The sequence below is a fragment of the Amblyomma maculatum genome, chromosome 1 (assembly GCF_055883805.1).
Source record: "Amblyomma maculatum isolate TAMU_Amacu chromosome 1, ASM5588380v1, whole genome shotgun sequence".
In the NCBI taxonomy this organism is placed as follows: domain Eukaryota; kingdom Metazoa; phylum Arthropoda; class Arachnida; order Ixodida; family Ixodidae; genus Amblyomma; species Amblyomma maculatum.
Genome location: NC_139344.1, coordinates 379,630,584 through 379,657,253, shown reverse-complemented (window position 1 = coordinate 379,657,253; position 26,670 = coordinate 379,630,584). Strand labels below are relative to the sequence as shown.

At 46.6% G+C, this 26,670-nt stretch overlaps 1 protein-coding gene across 1 annotated transcript; it reads right to left on the bottom strand.

The window, feature by feature from the left end:
* Window positions 1-339: 339 nt before the first annotated feature.
* Window positions 340-26,670, bottom strand: LOC146208343 (MFS-type transporter SLC18B1-like). The gene is made up of 15 exons (XM_084578397.1): window positions 26,068-26,670; window positions 17,833-17,912; window positions 17,308-17,570; window positions 15,006-15,094; window positions 12,748-12,821; window positions 11,817-11,964; window positions 9,298-9,366; window positions 6,435-6,537; window positions 4,974-5,122; window positions 4,177-4,275; window positions 2,852-2,940; window positions 2,062-2,157; window positions 1,905-1,979; window positions 1,295-1,388; window positions 340-405 (listed from the first exon to the last, which is right to left on the bottom strand). The coding sequence occupies exons 1-15, from the start codon at window positions 26,668-26,670 to the stop codon at window positions 340-342; spliced, it is 2,097 nt and encodes a 698-aa protein (XP_084434523.1).

Genomic DNA, 26,670 nt, shown 5'->3' with positions numbered 1-26,670 from the left:
TATTCCTTCTTAGTAGATTTGAATGTATACACATAAACTATACTAATTGCATCTTTGGTCGAGTGCTTCATTTCTGAAAAAGTATGAAATAAATAAGTTTAAAGATGAAACAGCCTAGTATTTTTTGAGAAGCGTTTTAATTGAAATTTTGCGAGGGGCCTTTTTCGATACTATTGCATATTAGTTCACGTTCCTGAACGTGTCACTGCCTTTCGCGTCTGCTTTATAGGAGATACTGCCTTGTAATTCATCCGGACCATAGCCCGGAAGATGAGCCGCTGATATGAAGGTTATCGGTGGGGCGTGTCAACATGAGGGCACTACATCCATGCTTGCAGGTTAGGCAGCCTGTTTATTCTTCTTTCTGCACACTATGTAGATCCAGAGCCCGAAAGTGAACGGCACCTGCAAAATATTAGAAAACATACGCACTGCAATAGGCAATCTGCTGTGTGCTTAAACCACGATATCTTTTTAAATGGACATTGTACTAATATTAATATTTACTTGAATCCCATTTATTCTTAAAAATCGTTATTCGCCTCTTTTTCTGCAATGAAAAAACAAATCAGCTGTTCTGAGTTGCAAAATTGGGCTTTGTAAGCTTATGCACAGTGTCACCTTAAATCGCGAAGTTCCGCCCAATGCTTTTATCCGCAAAGAAGCAGATTAAAACAATTCCTAAGGGTCGGCGCTTCCATTCAGTCAACTGGAATTGCCCTTTTCCTGTTATAAAAGAAGGTAGTGGCAGTCGGAACCAAGAAGAATGAAAAATCATATTTGACTCTCGCAGATGTTCTTGGCTTGGTGACTGTCTCATAGCTGCAGGTTTCACTCGGCTTTACAATAATATCCCCGCAAAGCTCCCACGCTGGGAACGAGGTGTCCTTGCACATTTCCTGTCGAACAAAAGTACACACATGCGACCTAGCAATTAATTGTTTTATTTTGTTCCGCATGCAGAGGATGTTTATCTTTAATTGTGATCAGCGACGCGCCAGCAAAACTTGGCGGCATAAAAGGGCTTCTTGCTAAAGCGGATAGGGGCCAGACTGCTGGTTCCTACTGATCTGACTGCTAAAAATGTTTTACCACCTACTCGAAGGCGCGACATTATAATATTTTCACTGTCGCATTCTGTAATATTAGGTAAAGAAGATGGGAAAACCACAAGTCATTCACAAGTGATTATCCAAGGAAATATATACAGCTACGAAACAGCAAGGATGCACGGTAATTTCGACCACGTTGCTGATCTCGTTCTTGGCTATTTACAAATCGGCATTGAACTTACCCATGCAAGAAGAATCGCGAACATGACCATGGTTCCATTTCTAAATCCGACAGCTTCAACAGTGTAACCAGCTATCGGAGGCGTGATGATTGCGCTGAAAAGATACAGATTAGAGACTTAACTTGCGGTCACACGCATTGATGTAGCTGCAAGTAATTGATTATTTATTTACAAAGCAAAACGCTCTTAGGTTCCCCTAAAAAATGTTCTAAGTGGTAATGCATATATAAAGGGATAATACAGTGATATGAAATTTGCAACTCGGTACTGCAAATGATTGTATGTACGTACTTAAGACAGGGGCGGTTTGCTTAAATCCTTTGTGCAAAGAAAACGAATGAATTTGTCTGGAGCGATGCACGAATACATCTGGCACCAAGGCGCTTACGCTAAATTCAGCAGACAAACGACCACTGGCGGCATTTCAAGATCGATTACCCCGTGGATCTTTATTGAAATATTGACCCGCGCTTTCTAACGCAATGCTATCATTGCAAATAATGGTATAGGAAATAATCAATTTTGTTAGTTTGTGGTCGTGATTGGTACCTAAATCTCAGATCTGCCTCCTCCATTTGCTGAGTTTATCATAATGGCCCGACGTACTCACCCGAGCATTTGGAATACAAATATGCAGCTTGAAACGAATTCACTTGTTCTAATTGTTACAGGATGGCCGCAATCCCTGCAATAAAAAATTTGATCTCTCTTATATATTTGCCTTTTTCTGAACGCACTTAAACCAACATATAGGGAAGCTCACTTACAATGCGACGGTGTAGGCGTTGTAATACGAACATGTGAAAAGTACAGCGCATGAGAAGCCGACGCAGACTTGGGACAAATAAATCAGCCAAAGCGTTCTGAAAGTGGACGCAACATGGAAAATATTGCAGACTAGGCCTTTTTCAGTGTAGCTGAAGATACTTTTTCACTCTATTCTTTTCATCTCGCATGCCTTCTGTATTCTTCTTTTATGAAATAATTCTAGGGCGCCTCGATTGTGGCGCAGCCTATTCTGGTCTGACTTGGTTTGTGGGGTTTAACGTCCCAAAGCGGCTCAGTCTGTGAGAGACGCCGTAATGGAGGACTCCGGAAATTTCGACCGCCTTGGGTTCTTTAAAATGCTCTGACATCGCACAGCGCACGGGCACCTTGCTTTTTCCTCCATCGAAAAGCGGCAGCCGCGGCCGGGATTGAATCCCGAATCATATGGCAGAGTAGTTGAGCGCAGTAACCACTTCATCCCTACTGCGGGGTGCCTATTTTCTCATTCATCCTGTCACAAGGAAACAACAGACTTACTGAAAAGCACGAATAAACCCCCCGAAATGTGCACGGGGTGTGAAGAAATTTATTTTGTGTCAGTAAGCGCAAGAACATTACAAGTGCAAGTAGAGCGTTTTCGCTGGCTACTGAAGAAAATAAGGGGCAGTGTTAATATTTCCCACGTACTCCAATTTTATATTATAAGACGTCTTTGTCATAACGCGGAGTATTCCTTTCACTTAATGTTCCCACTATATCTCAGATTTCTTTCGCCGGTCAGGTACTCACGGAGAATATGGAAGGAATGGAGCAGGGCCGACAAGGAAGTATGCTATAGCAGACACGGAGGCACCGACGAATTGGAAGAATGCGTCTTGCTGAAGAAAAAAAAAAAAAAGTAAGGGCGCTGATAAGTTGCTGCAGTTGAGTTCGGAAGCGTTTTGTTGCTCAAAAAACGTTTTGCTTTTGCACAGTGTAAGGAAAATTATCAGGACGATGATGCTTTGCATTGAGATTAGACGCTTTTTTGCCGCCTTATCGTTCCGTGTTTTTTATATGTTATTTCTTTTGTTGAGCTGGTCTTTAAGGAAAGGAAGGAGCAGTATCTATCTAAATATTGGTGAACACCTTACTTGGAGTTAAAGAACGCATGAAAAACTACTTAATATAATCAGAAAACGTGTGCGATCTGTGCAACGCAAAAATATTTAAAGCTACCGTCACGTCTAATCAGCGGGAGCGCCCAGCCACTATGACTTCAATGGGAAGGTAGCGCGTGGCGCGCGGGGATGTCTCACCCAAATCAGTTACGAGCAGTCACTAGGAGCACTTTTCAAAAATAGGTTTTAGATTATAGGCTCCGTGAAAATCTTGCAAATTTGGGTCGAATTCTCACAAAGACCACTTCTGTGGATTTCTTGCATTAGCATATTACCGTAAGTAGCATTTAAGTGGTCATTTAATGACATAAATTCAAAGGTACATGTGTCGTTGGTTCGAATCGTTATAGCAAATTAGCCCCACACTTGATTAGCAGATGAATGCTTGATGGAAAGAGAAATGGCATGACAGCACCGGAAGAGCTGCAAAACAGCGGTTGCTTCATAATTTTGACATGGAGTCAAGAGCATGTATGAACCGAGTTCGATTCCATTGGCCTGCAAGACGTTGCTTTTCTTGCTTCATCCGGACTTTTGAGTTAAAGCTAAGACAAGGCCGACGCCGGCTATTCTGCGTAAACGGAAACGTGCCGCGCAACTACGCATAGCAATCTGCGGGAATCAGACAGCAAAGGAATGCTATTCCTGGCGGTTAGAGCTTATATAGGTAAGGTCACTAACTGGCATTTCAGTGACAGCACATAAGTGATTCAGATAGCTCTAAGTGCGGCAGGCAATAAACATTAAACTTTAGGAATTGACGTCACGTAAAAAAAAAAAAAAAAGAAAGCTTTCGGATCAAAGGGCGGGTCAGAATGTCTGTGGTTTCTCTGGTGTTACCGTTGGTGTGATTCGAAATATTTTAATACGTTTAATAATAGTAAAATATATGAGGACTAGAGCCTAAGTACGAAGAGAAATTCCCGCTCCTCAGTAATAAAATGTTTCACAAACCTTTAGCTGACAGAATACTCCAGCTACAATGGCGCCGACTGTGTAGGATGCGAATGTGGCCATGAAAATTGCGCCGACTCCCGTGCTGCTCAGGTTAAACTGGCAGAAGGGGAGAGAAAATAAATAGAGTTCAAATTACAACTGCATCCTTAAATTGTACACCGACGTCACTATACAGCATATTCATTTATTATATCCATTTCAGTTCCCCTATAGCACATTCCTTTGTATTTGGCTTTGGTGCTTCCTTAGAAATGCTCTTCGTGGCATAGAAAAGGGAGCAAGAGGGGGGGGTGAAAAGACGTTAAACTGCGAAAGTTACAAAAAATGCGCGTTTTTATTAGTAGGCATTATACATTGTATGAACAACGTTAACAATCTCAACTGAAGGACACTGCTTCCGTCTTTGAAAATGGAAAACAAGTGGAAATTACATTCGGATTCATCTTACTATGACATTATTGCATGAAAAAACTTGTTTCCCAGCAATAAACGTTCTGCTGCCTCGTGGCTGTCACTAATAGAGTCCGAACGAAGAACTCGTTCAAGGTGTCTAGAAATTTCCGCTAAGGCGGCAACTTGGAAATACCACCACAGTTTCTCTTTATTGCTTTTGCCTGTCAGTAAAATGATATCAAGGCGCTTTCTTTGCCATTCTCGTCGCAAGTAAGATTGCGCTTCTATACATCGCTTGTAGCCGCACTGCGTAATTTATTTTTGCTTTTTACTTAATTCTGCTTCTCGTTTAACATTTATAAAAACTGCGTAGCGAGGATATTTCGAAAGATACATTATACCTGTCGGACGTAGGGCTCTAAGGTGGGTTCGTTAAATCCGAACATTACGAAGGTGAGCGTCATAGAGCCCATGTTGATCATGAAACGAGGGTTAATCAGCAGCCTGTAGTATCTGGCCGACACTTTGGCGTCCTTCGTATGAGCTGGTTCTGAAATTACATACAGCATTACAATAAGCGAATTTTTAGCAAATATGCGACATATGTAAATGTTGAGGATGTTATACCAACCTCAATTGGACAACCGCATTGGCCCAATCAAATCAAATTTTAAGTATTATACCCTTGCTTTAACTAAAAGAAGTGCCAAGTGATTTGGTCGTATTGCAAGGGCTGCAGCGCATAACAATATTCGTCCTTCCCATCAAACTTTAAAATATTTTTGTAGCCAAAAGACATGTAGCGTATGCAACACTCTTCCTTCATAGGAAACTATGCAATCCTCTTCAGTAGCACGCAATGAACGTTTGAGAAAACAGTTGATATCTACAGCCTACGTATAAGGAAAATATATCAGGCGATCGTTCACGTGACCCTGCTTGTCAGCGTATGATCAAATTTGGTTGCCTAATATATTTTTAAATGTCATTTACAATATTCGCCTTTTAATTGCAGCTTTCCAATATCGCGCCTCGCTAGAAGTGGTACTGTTGCGTCCCTCCTCTCTTCCTTTCGATCTAGAGCCTATTGGTTTTCTCTGGCGCGATTACTAGTTCCTCGCAGTCCCGCTATAGGCCACTTTTGCAATACATCACTTCGCTTTCTTTACTTTCTCTTAAAAGAAACTTCCGTGCCTTTTTTTAATGCTTTGAAATTATAAGCACATCGCATTCTTTAACGTTCCCTCTCTCTGATACAAAATCTGATTTCCAGAACATCAAATAAGACTACTTAAAAGGAGCAAAAACCAAGAAACCGAGAACTAAGGTGAGTTTCGACCAACCTGGGTCGTCACGGCATGCCAACGTATGATGTCATGGATACGGCCACAAACCTATCGAGTGCTCGTTGATTAGCTAAACTGGCGACTGTTGTCTCCACTTGCCTGGCATGGCCTAAAGTAAGCTCAAAATTTCATCATGCAGCAATGGTAAAACGAATAGGCCATGCATCCAGCTACGACACACTCCTAAGATGGCCCGTAAAAATCTCCCCATTTGAAGCTTTGAAGCCACGAAACTGGAAACTAAAATTTATTGCCCTCCGATATTTATTCGAGGCGTTTAAAAGTTCGGCACAGAATACCAAAACACTAGGGAGGACTTTCTGTGAAAGTTTGAGTAAAATTTCAGAAGTCTGAAAAAATTCTGCAGTTGCCTTAAATCTCGCACCCCTGTGCACTGCCCTCTGCTCGCACGAAATACGGTCAGAACGCCCACAATACAAATTCGGTTGAAAAGTGCGCCTCATTGCTAGTGAGGTGAGAGAGCTATAGTTATTTGGGACTAGGACAAAAACTCACCTGCCAAACGCACTTGCGGAGCCGTTCCCTTCACTGTGAAGTATGGCACCATAGACATCAGAAGAGCTCCAAACACATAGTACGGCAAAGGAAACGCCCATAGCTGGAACCGGTAATAACATTTCAGCAGGAGCTCGAACAGCACCACTAGTTATGAAAATAGGTTTGAAGAGATATTTGAGACTGTTTAGATCTGATAATGCGAAAGCAGCAACAAAGCCGCAAAGGACATAGGATCCTCTTTACATTGCACCCTATACAGCTGGCATGACCTCTCGTGATCGTTCGAACCGGACTTAAGAGAATGCTGTCGCTTTGCCGATTGAATCGAGGCTCTACCTAAGGTCGCACACATTTCATCAAAACATCACGCATGTCGACCCTGCTTTGTGATGGTAGGGGACGCGCCGCCGCACGTGAAAAAAACGCCACGGTCTGAAAGAACATGGTGAAGAAGCGAGGTGTCGGCGTCAACCTACCAGCCGCTAGGAGATTCGAGTCATTTTACTCCTCGCAGATACGCGCCGCTCGCTCGTCAGACAACAGAGACACCGAGGCGGCATTTATCTCTTTCCACACGCGCCCGATCTCTTCGTATACTGCTGCAGACGAACAGCTGGCTCTTGGTACCGTGTACTGGTACTGGAACGGTGAAATGGCAGCACGCTGACAGCTCTATCAATCAATGGTGCTCGCAAAGATTTCGGTATAAAATTATTTCTTAATGCAGTTAAGCAAGTAGACTGGCGAAAGCATGTGTTTGACTTTGTGGGCGCATATTTTTGGTTATATTTAGTGGTTGGAAAAGACGATGAGATGGAAGCACGGGGCGAGAGAGTGGCAGTGAGTGAGTGAGTGAGTGAGTGAGTGAGTGAGTGAGTGAGTGAGTGAGTGAGTGAGTGAGTGAGTGAGTGAGTGAGTGAGTGAGTGAGTGGTCATTATTTTAAGGAGCCGGAACGAAGACCTATTCACCGGAGAAGGTGAGTAGAGACAGGGAGCTCGATCATATTTAGGCGCCAAAGCCTGCCTGGATCTTGTGCAAACTCTCATAGGGATTGTGCAAACTCGCATAGATCAGGCCCAAGCGCTGTTTCTCGGAGTATTTTAAGCACAGTATTTTGTCCATAGTCTGGAGCGCATTTTCTTCTGATGTGGTAACCAGGGCACTCCCGCAACTGGCGTTGCATCATTCCGCGGGCGTCCACTTTGCAGTTTCTGCACGTACCTCTGAATGCAGATTCGTCGTGACATCCTTGCTCGTGTTCAAGGTTGCTTAAAAACTCGCGTGCTGATGGGCTTCGGCGATAGCTACGAGGTTCCGAATTTCTTGCTAAAAAAAAATGCCTTGGTCATAATCAGCTCTTTTGTTTCTTCTTCTATGGCTGTTGATTTGATCTTGCTTGCCAAGCTGACAAGATCACTTCAAGGACAAGTTTTACACAAACCTCAGTTCATATTGATCACCTCGTGAAATAGCGCTTTCGTATACTAAAACAAACGTTCGATGCAATTCTGTATTGAGCAACGTTTCTCGCCCTCAGCCCTGCACTATTGTAAACGGAAGTAAAGTTGGGGCCTAAGCAAACTTAGTGTTTCTAGAAATTAACGACATTTGTTGTAAGTTTATACGATGGCACGTTGCCTTTAGATGAATGACTTTTGATTTTTTTACGTATGAACATATAAAGAAATATAGAGTTTCTAAATATAGTGGAAACCTTTGGTATCGATTACTGAACTGAAACAATTGAAACTTCGGCATTTTAACATTCATCGTTATACTGCTGCAGCACGGCTGTTGTCGAGTTTTTTTGTTTTATGTTCACCTACCTTGCACGTTAGAGGTATCAGCTGTTTTGTCACTATAGATGACGCTACAAGGTATGCAGTTAGTAAGAGCTGGAAGTTTGCTTTGCAGCGGGCAGCTATTGCTCATCTGAAGCCTGGCTGTGAGGAAGGTAAAGCCAGAAAAAAAACTTGGAAAGCAATGTAGAGATCTGCATTAGAAAAATGCGAAAGCATGTGCGTTGGCTGCTCTTCAATAGCTCCAACAGTGTCATGACTCGACACTTTTGAGTGTCATGACTAGACACTAGTCTGATAATGGCTGACTTACATGAGTCATGGACTCCTTAGTCATGCACTTAGATCTCCTATCTGACGGACTCACGACAAGTGACTACAATTCGTGACTAAACTATAATCCTTCACATGAGATGACTAGGCATGACATGACATTTATGCGCCATTTGTCCTTCATAAACACTCATGACTACTAATATCGTCTTATTGTAACATCATATCACACGCTACATTTCACTTCTGTGCTTTCTTCCACGTTCTGCGGACATGTTTTCGCAAACATATGCAAGTAAGGCTTTCGCTTTATTAATATTAGAGAACGAAAATCAGCATCAATGCCGCTATGCAGCACCGCAACAAGAACCACAAAAAGTTATGAAAAATATTCTGTATTACGTGCGCTATTTTATCTGAACTGAAATAGGTTGTCCCTTAATTATCCGAGCAAATATTTGTTTTCACGAATAAATAGTTACTGTTTACTTGTATTCTCACCAAGATTTGGAAAAATGGCGTTTCTAGTGCTCAGCCCACGAGCATAACCGTGTTTAGAAGGCATTTGAATTCTCGCATGGCTCCACAGCGCTTCGTCGATTCGAAATTAATTTGCCCCAAATGCCGTGGAAATACTTTCTTCAAATGTTCAGTAATTTCAATTAACAAAATGACAACGTGTCCGATGAGATTCGGAATCTCTATGTTGCAAGTGCACCACTTCTTTTTGCGATTGAATCTTTGAAAAGAAGTTCATTTAAACAAGCAATTACAAAAAAATACTCACGTCAATGAGCGCACCTCCGATTACTGAACCGAGCATGCTACCAATTCCGAACATGCTGTCCATTATCGCCTTTAAAAAGAAAAGTAGAAGACATATTTAGGTGACCACGTAGCTTTTAAGCGTTGATCATATAAAATAATCTTGTTCTCTGTTATCGCGGTAAATAAAAATATCTTTATAATCTTTCGCGCTTTAAAGGCGATTGATAACCGTTCACATTGCGTCAGCATAACAAGAACAAGCTTAGCAACTTTGTGTAACCTGTTGTGGGATATCTGAAGGATCACCTTGCTCTGCATGTCAGGCCCATGAAAATTCTAAACGTTCAGGAACCGCAATATGTTCTCCGCTAAGGCTAGTGCAAATGCTTCATATAGTAAGCCCTTTCACCGACGTGAATCAGACCCTTACCTATGAGATCCTTACCTAAAGGTGCAGTTATAGGAATTGTGCGGCTAAGCGTAGAATTGTTTTACGATACTTATAAGGGCCCTTCTGTTCATCTTATACCTTTACATAAGCATTCGTTCCTGAATGCGCGACAGAAAGAGGTAGTTTGGTGTAATCATTATTAGCTTAGGGAAGTCTACAGCAGAACAGGAGCATCTCCCTATTGATGGTATTGATTCTAAATTGATCCGATCGCAGCTCCCAGTTGGAAGCATCTTATCCTCACACGTTTCCTATTGTTATCCGTACAGCTGACACTCGGTTGGTGCCTGCCACGTTTAATTTCTTTTTAAATTAGCTTTCCTTCACACTACATTCTCTGTTTTAATTCGACTAGTGGAGGGTTTGTGCCCTGATCTACTCTCACCTGTTACCGTCGCGTATAACATTACTACATCATTTAGCCTTTCTATAGCGCTGTGCGCTGTCGCGAATGCAAGCCCAAAACTTAAAGATAGCTCCCAGTTGTTCGCCCTCCAGATGAGCCGTTATTCAGTTCTGTGAGATAGCCGCCAAATACTCTACGCATAATTCGCGTCCACCAAGCTCTCTAACTCTCGCGTTTCGCATGTGGGGTCATCGCCTGCCCTATTTTAAGCAGTTTGTAAAGAGAAGGTTATTGACAAATTACCTAAAGGACACCTGACCGTCTACAAATCTAAAAGGTCAGTAGCGCCTAATGTTGCCTAAGAAACGTAATAAAACGGAATTAAGTGCAGCAATATTTAATGGCTTCATTTTGAGCTCCTACTGTTAATTACGGCGCCATCAACAAAAGCAGATGGACCTCTCGACGTGGCACAGGTACTATCAGAGGATTTCAGAAATTCTCGTGTGTTATCGTAGTAAGCGTTACTTCAATGTACTATCAGGCGAAGTACTAACTGTGAATAGTCTTTTTACTACAGGTACCGCATGCAGCTACTCGCTGTCTTGAGCGACAGCACAGAAGCAGACGTGTGATTAAAACTAATTTTCTCTATAATCTGTACTTTGTTTATGCCAGCAGAACATGTGCCAGCTATACATGCATTCCTGCAGTGGAATAATCTAGGCGCAGCACGGATTATGCCGCCAATTGTTTCTTACCGATGTCAAAGTTTTAGTTTTACTCATAAAACATAATACCACTGGTTCTGGTTTAGTTTAAATCTTAAATTATACCGTGCTAATTGGATCCTTAGTTGCTTAGCAGTCCAGTGCCGTCATAAAATCTGGGCTTTCTAAAGAATTCTTACTAATTTTGATGCCGCACTCTTCTAAATTCAATTCTTGACTTACTTGCTATAAACGCGTTGTGATTAATACTGTACCGTAAAGTTTACGTGTAGAAAAATCTGCGCTTCTCAGACCTACTGACCGTGTGATAGCAGGGGGCGTCTTTGCGTTCAGCTTTAAAACTAGCCTTATATAAGTGTCTCAGGGTTGTTGTACCAGTGCATCTGTTGGACCGAAAATATCGGAAAGATTCATATTCCAGCATGTGAATTTCTTTTTGCTTCCTGGCATTTAAAGTATACCGAAGACTGAACTCGGTGCTCTGAGTTTTCACAGCGCAGGTCATAAAAATAATGAAAAAAAGCTAGCTATTCCCATAGAGTAATTTTGCCCAAGATCTATTCCTTATTGGCGATCTTGCACCTCATTATGCTGTCTTTTTTTCACTCTGCAGTTGTTTCGCCCCATTTATGGAACATGCTTGTTATACACTTTTGCCTTTTAATGACAATGCAAAACTTGTCTCTATGCAATCCCGGTATAAACAATTGGGAGGACCTGGGCGTTATGTGCACAACTCTATTTCCCAAAAAGAAACTCATTACTGAGAGTGTAGGTTAGGCTATGCGGATAAGACAAGAATATGTTATATGTTCTGCTGAGACCCTGGCCCTTTCGAGCATTCAGAAGTTGCTGCACAGTGATTTCTGTGCCTATCAAGTATGATAGCGAAAAAACACTCTAAAGTTGGTTTGGCGCAGAAAGTGGGGTAAAACGCTATGGATCTTTTAAGTTTATCTGGTCGCCAGAGATGCGATATAAATGAAATTGAATAGAAAACGTAGACTTACAATGATTACTCCAGTGTTGTGCAGGAATGTGGCCGTACATGTGCCATAGAGAGTGACAAGATATAGGCCTATCATGAAGCCTGCCATAAATGCTGCCGCTATCGATCCTCCTAAGAGTGTATCTGCAGTAGGACACCAGTAGAGCAGGCTGGAAGCACAACAAGTCAAATTTCAAGCAGATTAGTTAAATTTCGTATTGACATACGGCAAACGTTGTAAATGTCTCTCTCTCGCTACTTTGGGTGACAAATAACTGAGGTATTATGTACTTTAGAAGTTCAAAGCAATGATTACATAATAATGGTTTTGAAGAGACAGAAAGAGCAAAGGATGAAGAATAGAATGATGTGGTAATAAGTTTGATCGAAAAATACGGAGCGCTTGAAGTTGCGCTTTACGCGCTCAGTAAATGTTAAAAGTTATGTACTACACATTCTCAAAAATTTAACATTAAACAAAATCGCACAGAGCTCACAAATTCCGCAGTGGGCTGTGCTAATAAAAACACTTTGTTCGCAAGTATCGCAATTTTTTTGATGCGGCATTGATGACAGTCAATTTAGAATGGTACTACATCATTCCTAATGTCGCTTAAGTTTTACGCTGTGTTCCTGCTGCGACCTGTGGATGTAGACGCCTCGGGTGAATCAGTGACTGTCTTACACGATGCTCCTCGTGATAGAACAGGATAGGATCACTCATGAATGACGACAGGAAACATGGATGACTTAATATAAAGCGTTAATACGTTGAATGTTACTGAAAGGATTAGTTCAGTTACGTCAGAATGCGTCGTGAACTCACCGCCTATTTGTGTCCCTAGCTGCAGCTTTGAAAAGTCGTGCAGCAAGCACCATATTTTATTATCGTATGACAAGTAATGTGCCTCACGAATTCATATAGAGGAACGTACGGCCGCTGTACTACTCACGACAAGCTTATGCAGGCCAGGAAGAACCCAGTCAGTCCAAAAAAGTACACAGTCTTCGTGGACGTGCATGCTATCTGCAATATTGTGAAAAAGAAAGGGAATAATTAGACACTCTCTACGCAATTAAAGCAGATGGCAGTGTGAACACTCGAGGCTTTTCACACGTTTATCACTCGCCTGAATTCTTTTGTCCCAGTTTTGTATGGAGAAGTTGTCCTGACTGCATTCGAAACATTTTTATTTCAGGTAGAGCGTTTGAATGACTGCCAACGTCAGTGCGAGGTATGTGGAAGGGTGCGCCCACCAGTTATCAACTTTCGTTTTCTTCTCTAATACCTCAGAAATCGTTAAGGGTAATTCTGCGATTCTACATTTATCGACTATCCCACGGCGCAAGTCGGTTTGACCTGTTCTCATCGACGTATACACCTCACTGAATGGCGAAATAACCTATGCAAACTTATTCACCTAACATAGACAACATTGTTAGAGGATTTTAAATTTTTAGCATCTGTGACCATGCGCACTCTGTGAACTCCATCTATATAGCCTTTGACCTGCACCGTATAGATGCACTCAAACGCAGCATTGCAAAAAATATTGCCTAAATGTCTACATGTGAAGTTCAACTTTTAACGTTGTAGAGTATATTTAAAAATACTTGCTGCAGTGAAATGATCGTGCGGTCTACGCAAAGTGCCACATAACTGAAACCGCGCCTGCATTACACTCGTTGATGTGTCCTTGGGCTTGTACATAAGATATAGAAGCTGATGTAAGAAGCTTCTTTTTTTTTTTTTTTTTTTTTCGAGAAATATTCCACGATTTTTAGGAAATGCAAATTTGCAAAAAAGAGCTTCTAGAATATGAAACGCAGTGTTACAAAAAACACGACATCCACAACGTTCTCCATTCAGTTGATCTTATTGTACGGGTCACAAGTGGCAAACGCTTGCTCCGCGACAGACCCATTCACTCTTTGCCCAGCTCTCAAGAGAGCCAGCGAAGTGATGGAAGCCGCGAAAGCAACGAATTTCGCGCGGTCCACACCGTTGAACCTCGTATATTGGGCACAGAAAACCGACTCTAAACCGTTTTTCTAAGCATAGCACTCCTTTTTTGACGCAAGTGGTGGCCGGGAAAATTTTGCTAAATTGGAGTATTGAAGAAATAGTTCCTGCATGGGCCGTCTTTGCTTCTAATAGCTTCAACAAAATATCCACTGCTAATAGGATACTTTGTCTGAGCGCGTCTTTTCCCGAATCGGCATTGGAAACTGCGCCGAGCACTATATCAGGTGGTTATGAATGCGTGGATAAAATTCGCAGCTCTTCAAGCATATTGTATTGATAGGATAGGGCAATGACAGTGTAGCTGTCCTACAGTGTGTGGGGTTTTGCTGCGATGCAAGCAGGTGCTAATAGTGGTGCGCAGGAAAGTTTACACTGCGACATAGCTACTTTAGTTCAGTACAAAGCTTTAAACATAACTGCAATACACAGGAATCCACATTTCGTTCGCTTAAGAACAAAACAGTGCTGATAATGCGCACTGTTTGGATGAATATCGAATGTAGAGCATCTAGACAACGTTTTTTTATACAATAAAAATGTTCAGCAGACGATGAAAAAAAAAAAAAGAACGCAAGAAGTAATCATGATCGGGCTCGCTGCTACTTGCTTAGTTACAAGAAAGGTCTGTGGTTGGTAATATGAGGTCAGAACAAGTTGCGTTGAAACTATCATGACATTCAAGAGAACTTCAGCAATATCCAGGAAGCACGCAGAGCGGATAATACACCAGCTCTGTCCAAACAATACAGCGGCCAAACAAAAGCGCGGTGCTTCCAGACCCCCAAAGACTTTCGCATATCATCTGTTGGAAATCCTGTAAAAGTATCTGGTTTGCGGTGTTTAACGTCGCAAAGCGACTCAGGCTATGAGAGACGCCGTAGTGGAGGGCTCCGAAAAAGTTGTTCCGGCTGCACTTCGTTTGGGGCATTTGCTTGACAACAAACATGCAGCTAGGTGTGTCGTTTGCTCTGGTATGAACAAAAACAGAAAATGCACACTTTTCTAGTACCTCACAGACTCAGTCTTACTAAAGCCTAGGACAAAAGTTAGTGTGCTTGTTAGGAGGACAAGGGATTTTTGAACTGAATAATGAGAGTCACATTTCACAGCCTGCACATTTTGCTCGCCTTGAAAGGCAAGCGGTTCGTTATTAACAAAGAAAAAGTAGAAACCCAAAACTCGCACCAGCTTTTGTGACAGGATTGAGCCAAGCAGCATGGCGACCTTGAAAGCCGAAAATGTGAAGCCATATTTCCAGGCTGGAATTCCTTTTGCTGCGGCCTAAAAGAAAGTAATGAAAGCATTTCTCAAACTGGTCACAAGAACATAAGTTCAGTGTGAAGACGTCATACGAGCAGTTAATATATCCATTCTCATCCTACCGCTCGTTTTTGCTCCTCTGTAAGACAGTAATGTGATGAAGCTCGGTCTATATCATGCGCACAATATTAGCGCCAAACGATGGCAGTGGTGATGCTATGAGAAGTTGCGCGGTTCTGAGAAACAAATTACCCATTTAAGGTATACGGAAGGGTAAAATTTGCCGAAAGGTGATTTTTGCGGAGTCTCAGTGCACTTCAGCAACCAAAATTGTCATACGTTTTTATATACTGACCGTGTTTCCAAGCTGCTCCATAAATTAAATGCCTGAAATGGGGATTTGCGGTATGAGGGAAACTTCATTTAGGCTATGAAACATTCACAGCTGCATGCTGTTTTACTTGATTGCGATTAAGATCTAAAGATATAAAATTTGCAGGAGGGTTTGTTGCCGCAAGATGGTGACACTGACGCGCTCAAAGCTAAGCCCTGTTCGCACAATAAATTATTTTCGGTCGCGAAATAGTGCGCTGTAATGTACGAACTGTGTTCGTAGGAATCGGAGACTTATTTGCTCCTGTTGCTGTCTCTAGCCTCTACTACGCGTGCCAGCCGTGCGGCTAAGTTGTTTTTGAGGATTTTGCTGCATTGTTTTGTGTGAATATGTGTCGGCGCTGATGCATTCTTGGGCAACTCGTTGGCGCATCGTGCGCGACGTTTCCAGTGGCTTCATGGGCGCAGTGTTTCTGTCGCTGCCACTGATGCGAAACTGTTGCATACAGAGTTGTTACATATACGTCCCTGGTGCTTTACACATGACTTATAGTGAAGCTCGGCATGCGAGTGATATTGCTCGGGCACAGTCCCAAAAGCTGCGCTCGAGTGCGTGCACAAAGCAAATACAAATAACTGCGTGGTAGTGGTCTGACATCATAGCGAACCTTGAGCTGTACCGTGAAGGATAAAAAGTCGTGGAGGGCGTTCTAGACGGCTTATGTGCTGTGATTGCGAAAGTTTGAGATCGAATAAGACGCGGATTAAGAGGTAGATTTAAGACTGGGTTAACGTCTATTAGTAGCATTCACGTGTATATACTGCGGATATTGACTGGCAGTCTAATAGGCCACTGAGAATGTATGATTCTCCTTATGACATCACGTGATTTTTCATCCCGCTATTTCCAGCATCCAGAGCGATGTTATACCGTTTACTTTCAATTTAGCATTCACCTGCTTGTCATGTTGAAGGCTATTTTGTGAAGGATTTGCACCGCCTATATATGTGCCGCCGTTTGTATGCCGCCGGCGTAGGTGAGCATCAGGAAGTGAGACACATAATTAGCCTCCCTTTCTCCCAAAACCAAATTTACCAACATTGTTAACAATTTGTAGAATGAAGAGGGATGGCCTAAAGTGCTATCGCGCTTACCAAGATAAAGCTTGAGTGCCCCTTATATTTTATTTTAATTTTTTTTTTGCATGAGAAAAGGATGGAAAGCGAGAGAGCCACCAAAAACATCTGACAATGCGCTGTGCATCGCTTGACTTCGCTCCTTCCGCAATGAGCGTAAATATAAAATTCGAAATTTCAGTTGGCGATAGCCTTGGCAAGGTTGGGGTATTATAATTAAGGCTCGCTAAAATAATTAAATTGCTCATCTTTAGAAAATGCGTTTCTAAGCATCTATCGCTTATCTGACACAATGAGAGACAGGCATTCGACGAAGAAAGTTAATTCTTACTGCAAAGTTCATCGTTCTGCTGTTTATTTATGCCAAGTAACAGCAGTTTCCTCCTGTGGCTTTTCTCTGTATCACATTCCAATGACTATAGCACCAATTATCACTCATGCCTCCAGTTTCTTTCGCGTTTACTTGGATTCCGTATACCTATATTGCACGTGCCTCACCGGTTCGGGTAGCACTGGGAGTTTTGTTTGTAATTTAAGACAGCTCAGCCCGACTCGATGCATGTTTCTTCTCAACTGCCGGCGTAAGATTAACACCAACAGCTCATTTCAAAACGACTATCCTATGTTATATCTCATTGCAAGCATCATGCTGACGCCGTGTGAGTTTTGAAGCTTATCACAAATAAACGGCGAACATATGCGATGCTGTCGAGGTTGTCTACATGTGGAGGCGCGACATTGCAAAAAAACAAAAGACTGCTCACCAAAGGCGGGAAGAAAGGTTGAAGCAGGGATTGCGCTGCCGACAGCCATATGTGAGTGAACGTCAGGGGAAGAACCCACAAGTTACCTCGAAGCCAGTGCCAAGATTCCGTCACCGAAAGCACCGACCCTCGGCGAAGCTCGCTCTGTGAGACAAGGCCGCTTGTCTGCCTCACCGAAGGCAGATTCCCCTCGGCTGTACAGCACTGCCCGTTTTTTACAGACTCCTCTTTGTTGAGCTCCATGATTTCCACCGAGCTGCAGAATGTTGTCGCGCAGCAAAAGGGAATGTAGGTATTCGCCGATGTTCGCCGTTTGTATAGAGCGGCTGGGTTTCCAGCTGCTGTATCCATTAAGGAAAAGAAGTTTTTGCGAGAGCAACGAGCTCTGTCAGCTGCGTTGTTTCATTTCCCTTTTTGCCTTCAGCAAAAAAAAGAAAAAAGCACCTTTGTAAATGCCGTGCACAGACTTCATCAAGGATAATATTTATTGAAGGTTCTTTTTTACTAGACCCACGCACGAAGTGAGCAAGCCGAACTCTTCGCACGTGCTCACAGTGACGACCTTCTGTTCGAGGCCTCTTGATTTTTTCCCCGCACGCTGATTAAATAAAAAAGACCGCGATAAAAGTTTTGCTGTGCAGCAACAGGCACGAAAGTGTTGCTGTGTTGCAAAGCAAGTTTTTGCCAGAGTGTTATAGTAAGTACAAGAACTTCATCGCGTACAAACTTAGGGTGTCAGTAAGAGCATGTGATAAGCATAAGTCGTATGTGCACAGATTTTATACAGAAAGATTACATGTCGTTTTCAAATCTCGCCTTATATTAGTCTCTTCTTCATGATTAACTATAATTGAATGGATTTCATTCTACGCTTTGAGCATTCCAGAGTACGTCAGCAATCTGCTGATGACTAACTTGTAATCGACTCTCTTTTACGTGTAGGCTTGTGTGAATGTTCAAGGCTTGTTAATAGCAAATAAAATTTGGCTCATACATCTAAGTCTCCTTACGAGTGCATGAAAATGCGAAAACATAATAATGACTCTGTGTTATGAATCATGGTTATGAGTCGTGACTATATGTAATGTTTGTGCACACACTATACCTTATAGCCCAGCGAGCTGCCAACAAAATGGCCCTGATTAGTGCAAAAACCGGCAGCGCAGTGTCCATGGCACGAGATTAATCTGACCGACCAGTGTCCGGCCATGTCAACAGCCTATACTGCAACTTTGCGGAAGCATGCCCGACAGGAAGATCGTAATAAGAACAACCTCAAATTTGCAGGATTCACGTATAGCCCGCTTTAACCAAACCTGCCGAGCTTGTCTGCATATCCCAGAAGCAGCATGTCTCAACTCGGGAAACAAGTTTCCCCGCGGGTTCGATTCACACTTGAAATGAGCTGATGCTCGTGATACTGCAATGTGTAGAATGTATAGAAACGTTAGGCATATTCATGATCCATAGTCATAGTCATGATTCGTAGTCATTGTAATCACTGTTGCCATACTGCAGGTTTTATTACTAAATTTAGCGGATGTTTACACTGTTTAGCACTGCTAACAACAAATATTAAACAATTCTCGTAAAGCGAACAGCCTTCTCTACCCTTATTCTGTGAAATCAATGCAGTTGGCCAGGGTTGAAGAAATTAATTATCACGATGTATTTTTGACCACACCTTTAGCTTCCTTTGTCATCGCAAACGCATTTCTCTGCAGGCTAGGCGCACACTCGGCTTCATCTGCATGCTTTCGATAGAGCTCCGTACCCCACTTGCAATGCTGAAGCTGTACTTGCCCGTATTCTTGTCGTTTTTGGAGTATGTGTATGTTGTTTGGAACGGTGCGTGTAAATCGAACAGTGAAGAAGTCGACAGAGTACATCATTTTTCCTACACAAGGTTCACCTCTCGCTCCACGCGGAGTAACTCGCCGCACCTTCCTTCTCTTAAATGTCGTCGTGTCAGGACTGATATGATTTTCTTGTATAACCTTTATGGCCAAATTACGTGCCCTCAGCTCCTAGAGTGTATCCTGCTGCGAGATCGTAAACGAGTGTGAGAAAATTTAGACCGCTTCAAGGTTTTCTGATTTTGCATTCCCAATCGCCCCTCTGGAAAGAATGCAAATGTTTTAAACTGTTTTTGTCACCATGATATGTTCCGAAGCTCGGTCTCTTCTTTGATATTGGATGTTCAAAGCATCATGTTCTGAGCATATAACTGCAAGTTTCAAGAGTTTTGTATTTACTTCACTCGCGCTTTTTCTCCTATTTAATTCTGTCTATATCTCCTTAACTGTATTTTACTACCATTGATATTTTAACTTAAACTGTATACTTCTCTCTGACTGTACCACGTTCTTTGATTGTTATTCTCGATTCTATTTGACTGCAATTTGAACATCTAATTTAAGGACTACATATTCATTGCCATTTGGCATAGTCTGTATATTTTTGCACCATCATAGTCAATGACTGTTGTTTGTTCCTTTCTTTGGTTGACAGTTTTTTTTTGTGTGATGTGCTATGCAGGACATGTTCGTCGTCAATTACATCGAATCTAATGTCAATCTGAGTTAATTTTTTAAATTTCGTTCATTTTTTGTACTGCAGTACAGGCTTTATTCTGCTTTCAGCTTAAGTACCAAGGCCACATGACTGTTGCTGCCCATGTAAAGTAAAAACGTATTACTGTTTTTTTAATTATTATCGCGTAATAAAAATGGCTAATATTGTTAGCGTCAGGCCTCGTTGCACCTCGCAATTCTCTCTACAAGCGTAAATGTGAAATTTGTGTGGTGATGGCCTTTGGGAATTGGATATAATCGAGGCCTACAAAAGGATTTAAAGTGCCGAAAATAAATTGGCTTGTTTTTAAAGCATTTATATATTGTATAAAGCGGTGAGAATCAGGTGTTCAATGAAAACATTTTTTTTCTCAAGCGCTCATTATTGGGCATAATATTTATTGCTGAGAACGAAGCTTCCTTCGACTACTTTTCCCAGTGCTGCGGCTTAACGGCCACAGTATAATGCCGATCCGCCCCAAGAATCTCTTTTCGGCTTACTAGATTCCCCCCCATATTACCTCTATTCCACACGCTTCGCCCAGGCGGGTAACACTGAGACAAACTGCTGTCTGACAGGCTGATTTAAAATGTGTCATCTTACCTATCAACGCGAGATATAGCTCAGTCTACTACTTTCACCACGATGAGCCTACTCTGTCCTTCTTTTCAGGGCTCATGCAAATGTCATTCGAAGCTTATAACAAAACAACTGTCGATCGTATAAAATTTTGTGCGGGCGAAGGTACGACATTTTATAACAAGAAAGAGTTGTTGTTGTAGTGGTTATTTATTGTATGTACAAAAGGAAAGAAAAGATGTTTGCCAGCCCCGGTATCTGCTATCTTATATCTGAAGCACCTGAACTGGGGCGGCGGAAATAAAGGGATAGCGAGGAGAAGGTAGAGGAAATCAAAGAGGTGAGTGATAGGGAGAAAGAAAAGAGTAGGTAAAAATAAAAGAAATATATACACTATGGTACAGTATACAGTAGTTTGCATGAGGCCCACCCGCAAATGTCTTAGGTCACTGAGTACTCGGCACGTCGGGCGGGCCTCCGCAATAGCTCCACGTCCAGGCAACTGTTCACTACGCACGCACTTGCACACTGTACAAAACACTGACGGCTGTCGTGGGCGATCAGCCGTTATTGTGGGAAATAGCACACGTGGAGCGTTCAGTCCCAGCGCGCACTATCTGGCGAGGTGAAATAGGCGGGTCATCAAGCCCGCCTGTTCGATGTACTCACACAAGCTCACGTGAGCTCGCTCGCGGGCGCGCGCACAGCCCGGCGGCCACAGGAGCACAGCTACGCTGTCCGGGATTACCCCCTGCGCTCTGTAAGCCGCCAGCAACTCACGTCGTGGTTCGGCTAGCGCGGTGCAGCGCAGTAGAAGATGTTCGAGAGTTTCTACCTCGCCACAGCCGTCACACACGTCACTATTGGCAAGTCCGTGGCGCATCCGTCGTTCCCCAGGCCACACACATCCAATGCGTGCACGGAGGATCATCGCGCGTTGCAGCCGAGTCAGCGAGCGGCCGCTGACACTGTGAATGCGCTCACCTCTTGCGATGCGTGGGTCGGGGTGCTGCGTCCGGAGGTGATCGTCGATTACCGCACGCACATCCTCCAAAGCGAGTTGCTCGTCGCTAGGAGGGAGTTCATGTGCTGCGGTCGCGAGCTCGTCGGCACGTTCGTTTCCCTCTATGCCGCAGTGCCCGGGGATCCACTGTGCCCGTATAGCGCAGCCACGCTCCGCCAAGTGCTTGAGACGTGCGCGAATCTGGCACAGCAGCGGAGTTCCCCGGCCGGTGGTTCGAAGGCGGCTGAGGGCAGCGCGGGAGTCACATAGCACGGCACACCTGGGTGGCGGCGGAGTCAGTTCAAGCAGTAGATCCAGGCCTAGGCGTAGGCCCAGCAGCTCCGCCGTGGTGGAAGAACCCAGGTATGACAGGTGCAGCTGTCTGTGCAGTTGCAGGGCGGAGATGGTAGCCGCCGCTGCTAGCGAGCAACTGTCTCTGGCCACGGAGCCGTCGGTGTAAACGAGGAGGTGGTGTTGGAGTTCCTCGTAGATGACGGCTCTGGTCAGCTGCTGCACTGCACAGGGCGGTGTGGTGCGTTTCCCCGCGATTCCCACAATCTCTCGCTGAACCTCCGTAGCAGCGGGCCAGGGCGAGAAGAGGTCGTAGGGGGGCGTTGCATTGGTGAGCTGCTCGTACTCGAGCAGCGCCGCTCCCATGCGTGAGTGGCGATGATGTCGCAACCGATGTAATAGCGGGCCGCCGTCCTTTGCGCGCTGTAGGCGATCGATGTGTCGGAGCGCCCGCCGCGTGGCCTGAAGTTGTAAAGGCCACGCACCTGCCTCGGCCAAAGTAGCTGCGCATTGAGAGTTCTGAGGAAGACCGAGGCAAATGCGGAGCGCCTTGCGATGCTCGACCTCTAGCTTCTTCCAGCATGGTTTGCGAAGTGTGACGAGCGGTAGCGCGTAGAGTATTGCCCCCAGAGCCGCGGAGTTGTACAGCCGTAACGCTGCTTGCTGGGAGATGCCCTGGCCTCGAGCAGTAAGCCTGTGTACGGCGGCGGTGGTTCTCTTCATCTGCAGGCAGGCCTTGATCGCCGCGGGTCGGAAGGAAAGGCGCTGGTCTATGTCCAACCCCAGGTACCGCACCGAACGTCGCCACGGCAAGAGGGTCCCGTCCAGTGTGAGCGGCGGTGGTCGTTTGCGCGAGCTCGGAACACAGGCCATTGCGACGGATTTGTCCGCGCTGAGCGAGAGACCTAGGCCGCGCAAACAGTCGCTCACCGCCGTCAGAGCTGCCTGCAGGCACGCGCGCACCCGTGCTGTCTCGCCCGGCGGTCCCAGGCACCACAGAGCAATGTCATCTGCGTATATGGAGATGTACACATGATGCCGGCAACCTGCAGGCAGGCAGCCCGGCACCACCGACATCGCCACATTGAACAGAAAAGGTGACAGGACAGAGCCCTGCGGCACGCCTAGCCCGACCGGGCGAGGCGCCGAGAGAGCACCCCCCACGCGAACGCGCATGGGGCGCGCCTGGAAAAAGCTCCGAATGTATTGTAGCAAGCGTCCGCCCACGCCAGCCCTCTCAAGCGTCGCGAGAATGGGAGCGCGGCAGACGTTATCAAACGCGCCCGACACGTCCAGCAGTAGAAGCAACGCAACCTGCCTCACTGCCTTCGCGTGCTCGAGCGCGCTGACAACATCGGAGATGGAATCCGCAGTGCACCGCATTCCGCGAAAGCCCGTCTGCCGCTCATCAAACAAATCCGCCGCCGCAGCCTGCTCGTTAAGGCGATGTAAAGCCATGTGTTCCATGAGCTTACCAGCCGCAGATGTTAGCGCCACTGGACGGTATCCCGCGAGCTGGGTTGGTGGGCGTCCTGGCTTGAGGATGGGGCAGACGACTGCCGTGCGCCAGTCCTCCGGGAGGGTCCCGCGTTCCCACACTAGGTTGATCTGCTGCAGGAGAACCAGCCGTTGATCTGCGTCCAGGTTGCGCAGCATCTGGTAGGTCACCCCATCCGGCCCTGGCGCCGAGCGACGGTGGCAGCGCTGTAGCGCATTGTTGAGCTCTGTCACTGTGAAGAGGGCATCACAAGGGTCACCAGGGGTAGGAGCGCTGGCTCTGTCTCCGGGACTCAGAGGTGAAGTTTGGCTGCCTGCGTTCACGGGGCTTTGCGGCGCAAAGCGGTCCGCGAACCGCTCAGCTAGCTCCTCGTAGCTAAGGCCGCTAGAGATGGCGAGAGCGGCCAGCGGCTGCGGGTTCGCTTGTGGCGTTGTGATGCGTCGCAGGGTGGTAAAGAGCCGCCGCGAGCTACAGTCCTCCTCCATCTTCCTGCAGAGCGATGCCCACTGCCGGCGGTAGAGTTTGTTGGAATGCCGCCTCGCTGCTGCGTCCAGCCGATTGTATACTGTCCAGTCAGTTGGTCGGTCCGTCCGCCGTGCTCGTCGCTCAGCTTTGTCGCGTTTTTGTCTCAGGTCGAGCAGCTTGTTGTCGGGCGTTGGTTGCCCTGCCCGAACCTCTACGCGGCGAGTGGCTGCGAACGCGCTACGGACGAGACTGGAGAAGAAATCCGCGCCGGACGTAGCTGCGGCTTCTACTTCGCTGCGGAAGCGGTTCCAGTTGACAATGGAGTAAGTGCGCGTGGCGCGAGCTTCCTTGGCAGTGGGCTCAATGAGGATAGAGAAGTGATCAGAGCCCCAAAGTGATGGTGCGCGATTCCAGGTCGCCTCGATGCCGCTGGACGCGAACGCGACGTCTATGCAGGAGCCGGGTGTGCCGCGTCGCCGGAAGGTAGGCTCGCCGGTGTTCAGCGGTGTGAGTCCCAGCTGTGTTACCATGGCGTGTAGGTCGTCTCCTCGCGCGGTGTTTCGGGCACTTCCCCACGCACAATGATGGGCATTGAAATCTCCGAGGATGATTTGTCGGGTGGCACAACACGAAGAGACTGCACTGAACCACTGGGCATTCCACTGCACAGCTGGACGCACGTAAACACTAGCCACAGACGTGTCCACACCACGTATGCGGACTGTAACAACAACACACTCCTGCACATCACTCGTCGCCGCCGCCGAGTCAACGAGGACATGTTGGACATCGCGCCGCACATAAACCGCGCACCGAGATTTCCCTGGTTTGTGCTGGGGATCACTGCACGGCACTGCAGCATATGTAACCTCCTCACAGGTTGTCGGGGAGTGGTATCCGACGTAGCCGGGCAGCCGCATTTGAGGGTCCCCCTCTTGTGCACGAACGTACGTCTCCTGCAGCGCTACAACCTCAGGAGACTCGTTAGACACTCGTAAGCGCAGCTCTGAATAGCGCGCGGCAAGAGAACGTACGTTCCACTGCAGGATGGAAGGAATTCGGGGAGGTGTCCGGCGACTAGCCATGATGTTGGACATCCTGTAAGGAGGCGCCTGCTGCTTCTAAGCAGACGCGCCTGTCGGGAGAGTCCTCCGGGATATACCGGGCGAGGACGCGAATTGCAGCCATCAGCTGCTCGATCTTTTTATCTCGCTCGTCCGGAGAGGTGGTGTGGATGTTGCCCGCACCGAAAATGGGTTGTGCGGTGCGAGCTGTGGTCTGGGAGCCCCCGGGGTGCTGCTGGCGTTGCTGCTGGCATGGCCGCTGCTGACGCCCCTGCTGCTGGCGCGGTCCCTGGTCCTGTCGGGGCTGCTGGGGCGGGCGCTGGTGCACGCCACGGGAGGCCATTTGCGCATAGCTGGGAGCACGCTGGTGCTTCTGGCCACCCGAAGGAGTAGTTCCCTCACAGACAACCGCGCGAACGGCCCGCCGGGAGAGGGGCACTTCTGACGTCGCGAGGATAGTGGCCACGTGCCTCTCTCTCTGCCACGCAGGGCAGACTGGATTCGTGGCAGCATGGCGGCCTCCACAGTTTGAGCACCGTGGCTTGGCTCTGGCACATTCCGCACTTGGATGTGGCCCGCCGCAACGGGCACAACGCTCCATGGCGAGACAGGCTTCGGTTGCGTGGGCCAGGCTAAAACACCGAGCACACTGTAGTGGGCGAGGACGACATGGTCGGACCGGCAAGACCCGGCCGTGGATGGATATATGTGGCGGCGGGGCAGTAGCGGCGAACCTGAGCCTCAGGGTGCTGCCGTCCAATGAGGCCGCTTTCACTGTCACAGCAGAGTCCACCGCTGCAAGGAGCTGTTCGGCCGTGCGGCGGGTGTCGACACCAAATACCAGCCCGCTGCACTCGTTGAGCGGGGCTGGTTCCTTGGCCCGCACGGGCAGGCCACGGATGACCGTTGTGGCCAAGAGGGCATTGAAATTGCCCTCGTCGGCCACGTCCACGGCCACTACGTTGCGACGCGTGTTCACGCGCACTGCTAGCACGCCAGAACGTGGATGAAGCTCCTCCGCCAGGTCCCAGCCTTGTTCTCTGGTGAACCCAGTACCTCGGACTGCAGGGCGGAAAAGCACCGTCTTGTGTGGCAGCGCGGTGGGGGCCACCACAGCCGACGCAGCCCTACGGAGGGCCGCCTGACGGCGCCGCTGGGCCTTGGTTGTCTTGATTGTCCAAGGCACCAGGTTGGTGGGGTCCACTGCTGCCTGGGCACACGCGCTAGGCAGCTGCCGTTCTGTGCTGGTCTCCGCCGTGGAGCAGGTGCTGGAGGTTGCCGGTCGCTCCTGCTGCACCAAAGGCATCGCTCCAGCAGGCAGGGTGCTGGATATGCCCATGACTGGAGCGGCTTCTACTGGGCCTGCAAGTCCCTCCGGTGGGGTAAAGCGGGAGAAGGAGCCAGAATCAGGGGGCCGGTGGGCCTCCTTCTTGCCACCTGCTGCCTCTAGACTGTCAGTGTCGCTTCGTCTGGGGCTGGGCGAACGCCGCCTCTTGCGCAACACGGAAGTATCCATTGCGGAACCTGCGTCTTCGTCTTGGGACGCCATGTTGTGCACTGAAGTGGGAACTACAGTGTCTGGTTGTGCCTTTTCTGTTTCTGGTGCGCCGCGCAAGGCTTGATCGGGGGCGCATACACTTAGCCCGTGTCGCGTGACGATAGCAGACGGGATGTTGGACGAGCGCAAAGAGCGGAGTGCGTTCTTGGCGGCCTCCGCTGACTGGGTCGCCAGCATCTTCCGTTGGGCAGCGACAAGGAACTGCTGAAGCAGATCGGAGCACTCTTCAATCGCCGGGCGGCACGCGCTCAGGGCTCTCCTGGCTGTGGTGACCTCAGCCTTGCTTTTGCGAGCCCTGCCGCGAGACGCCCCGGAAGGCTCCAT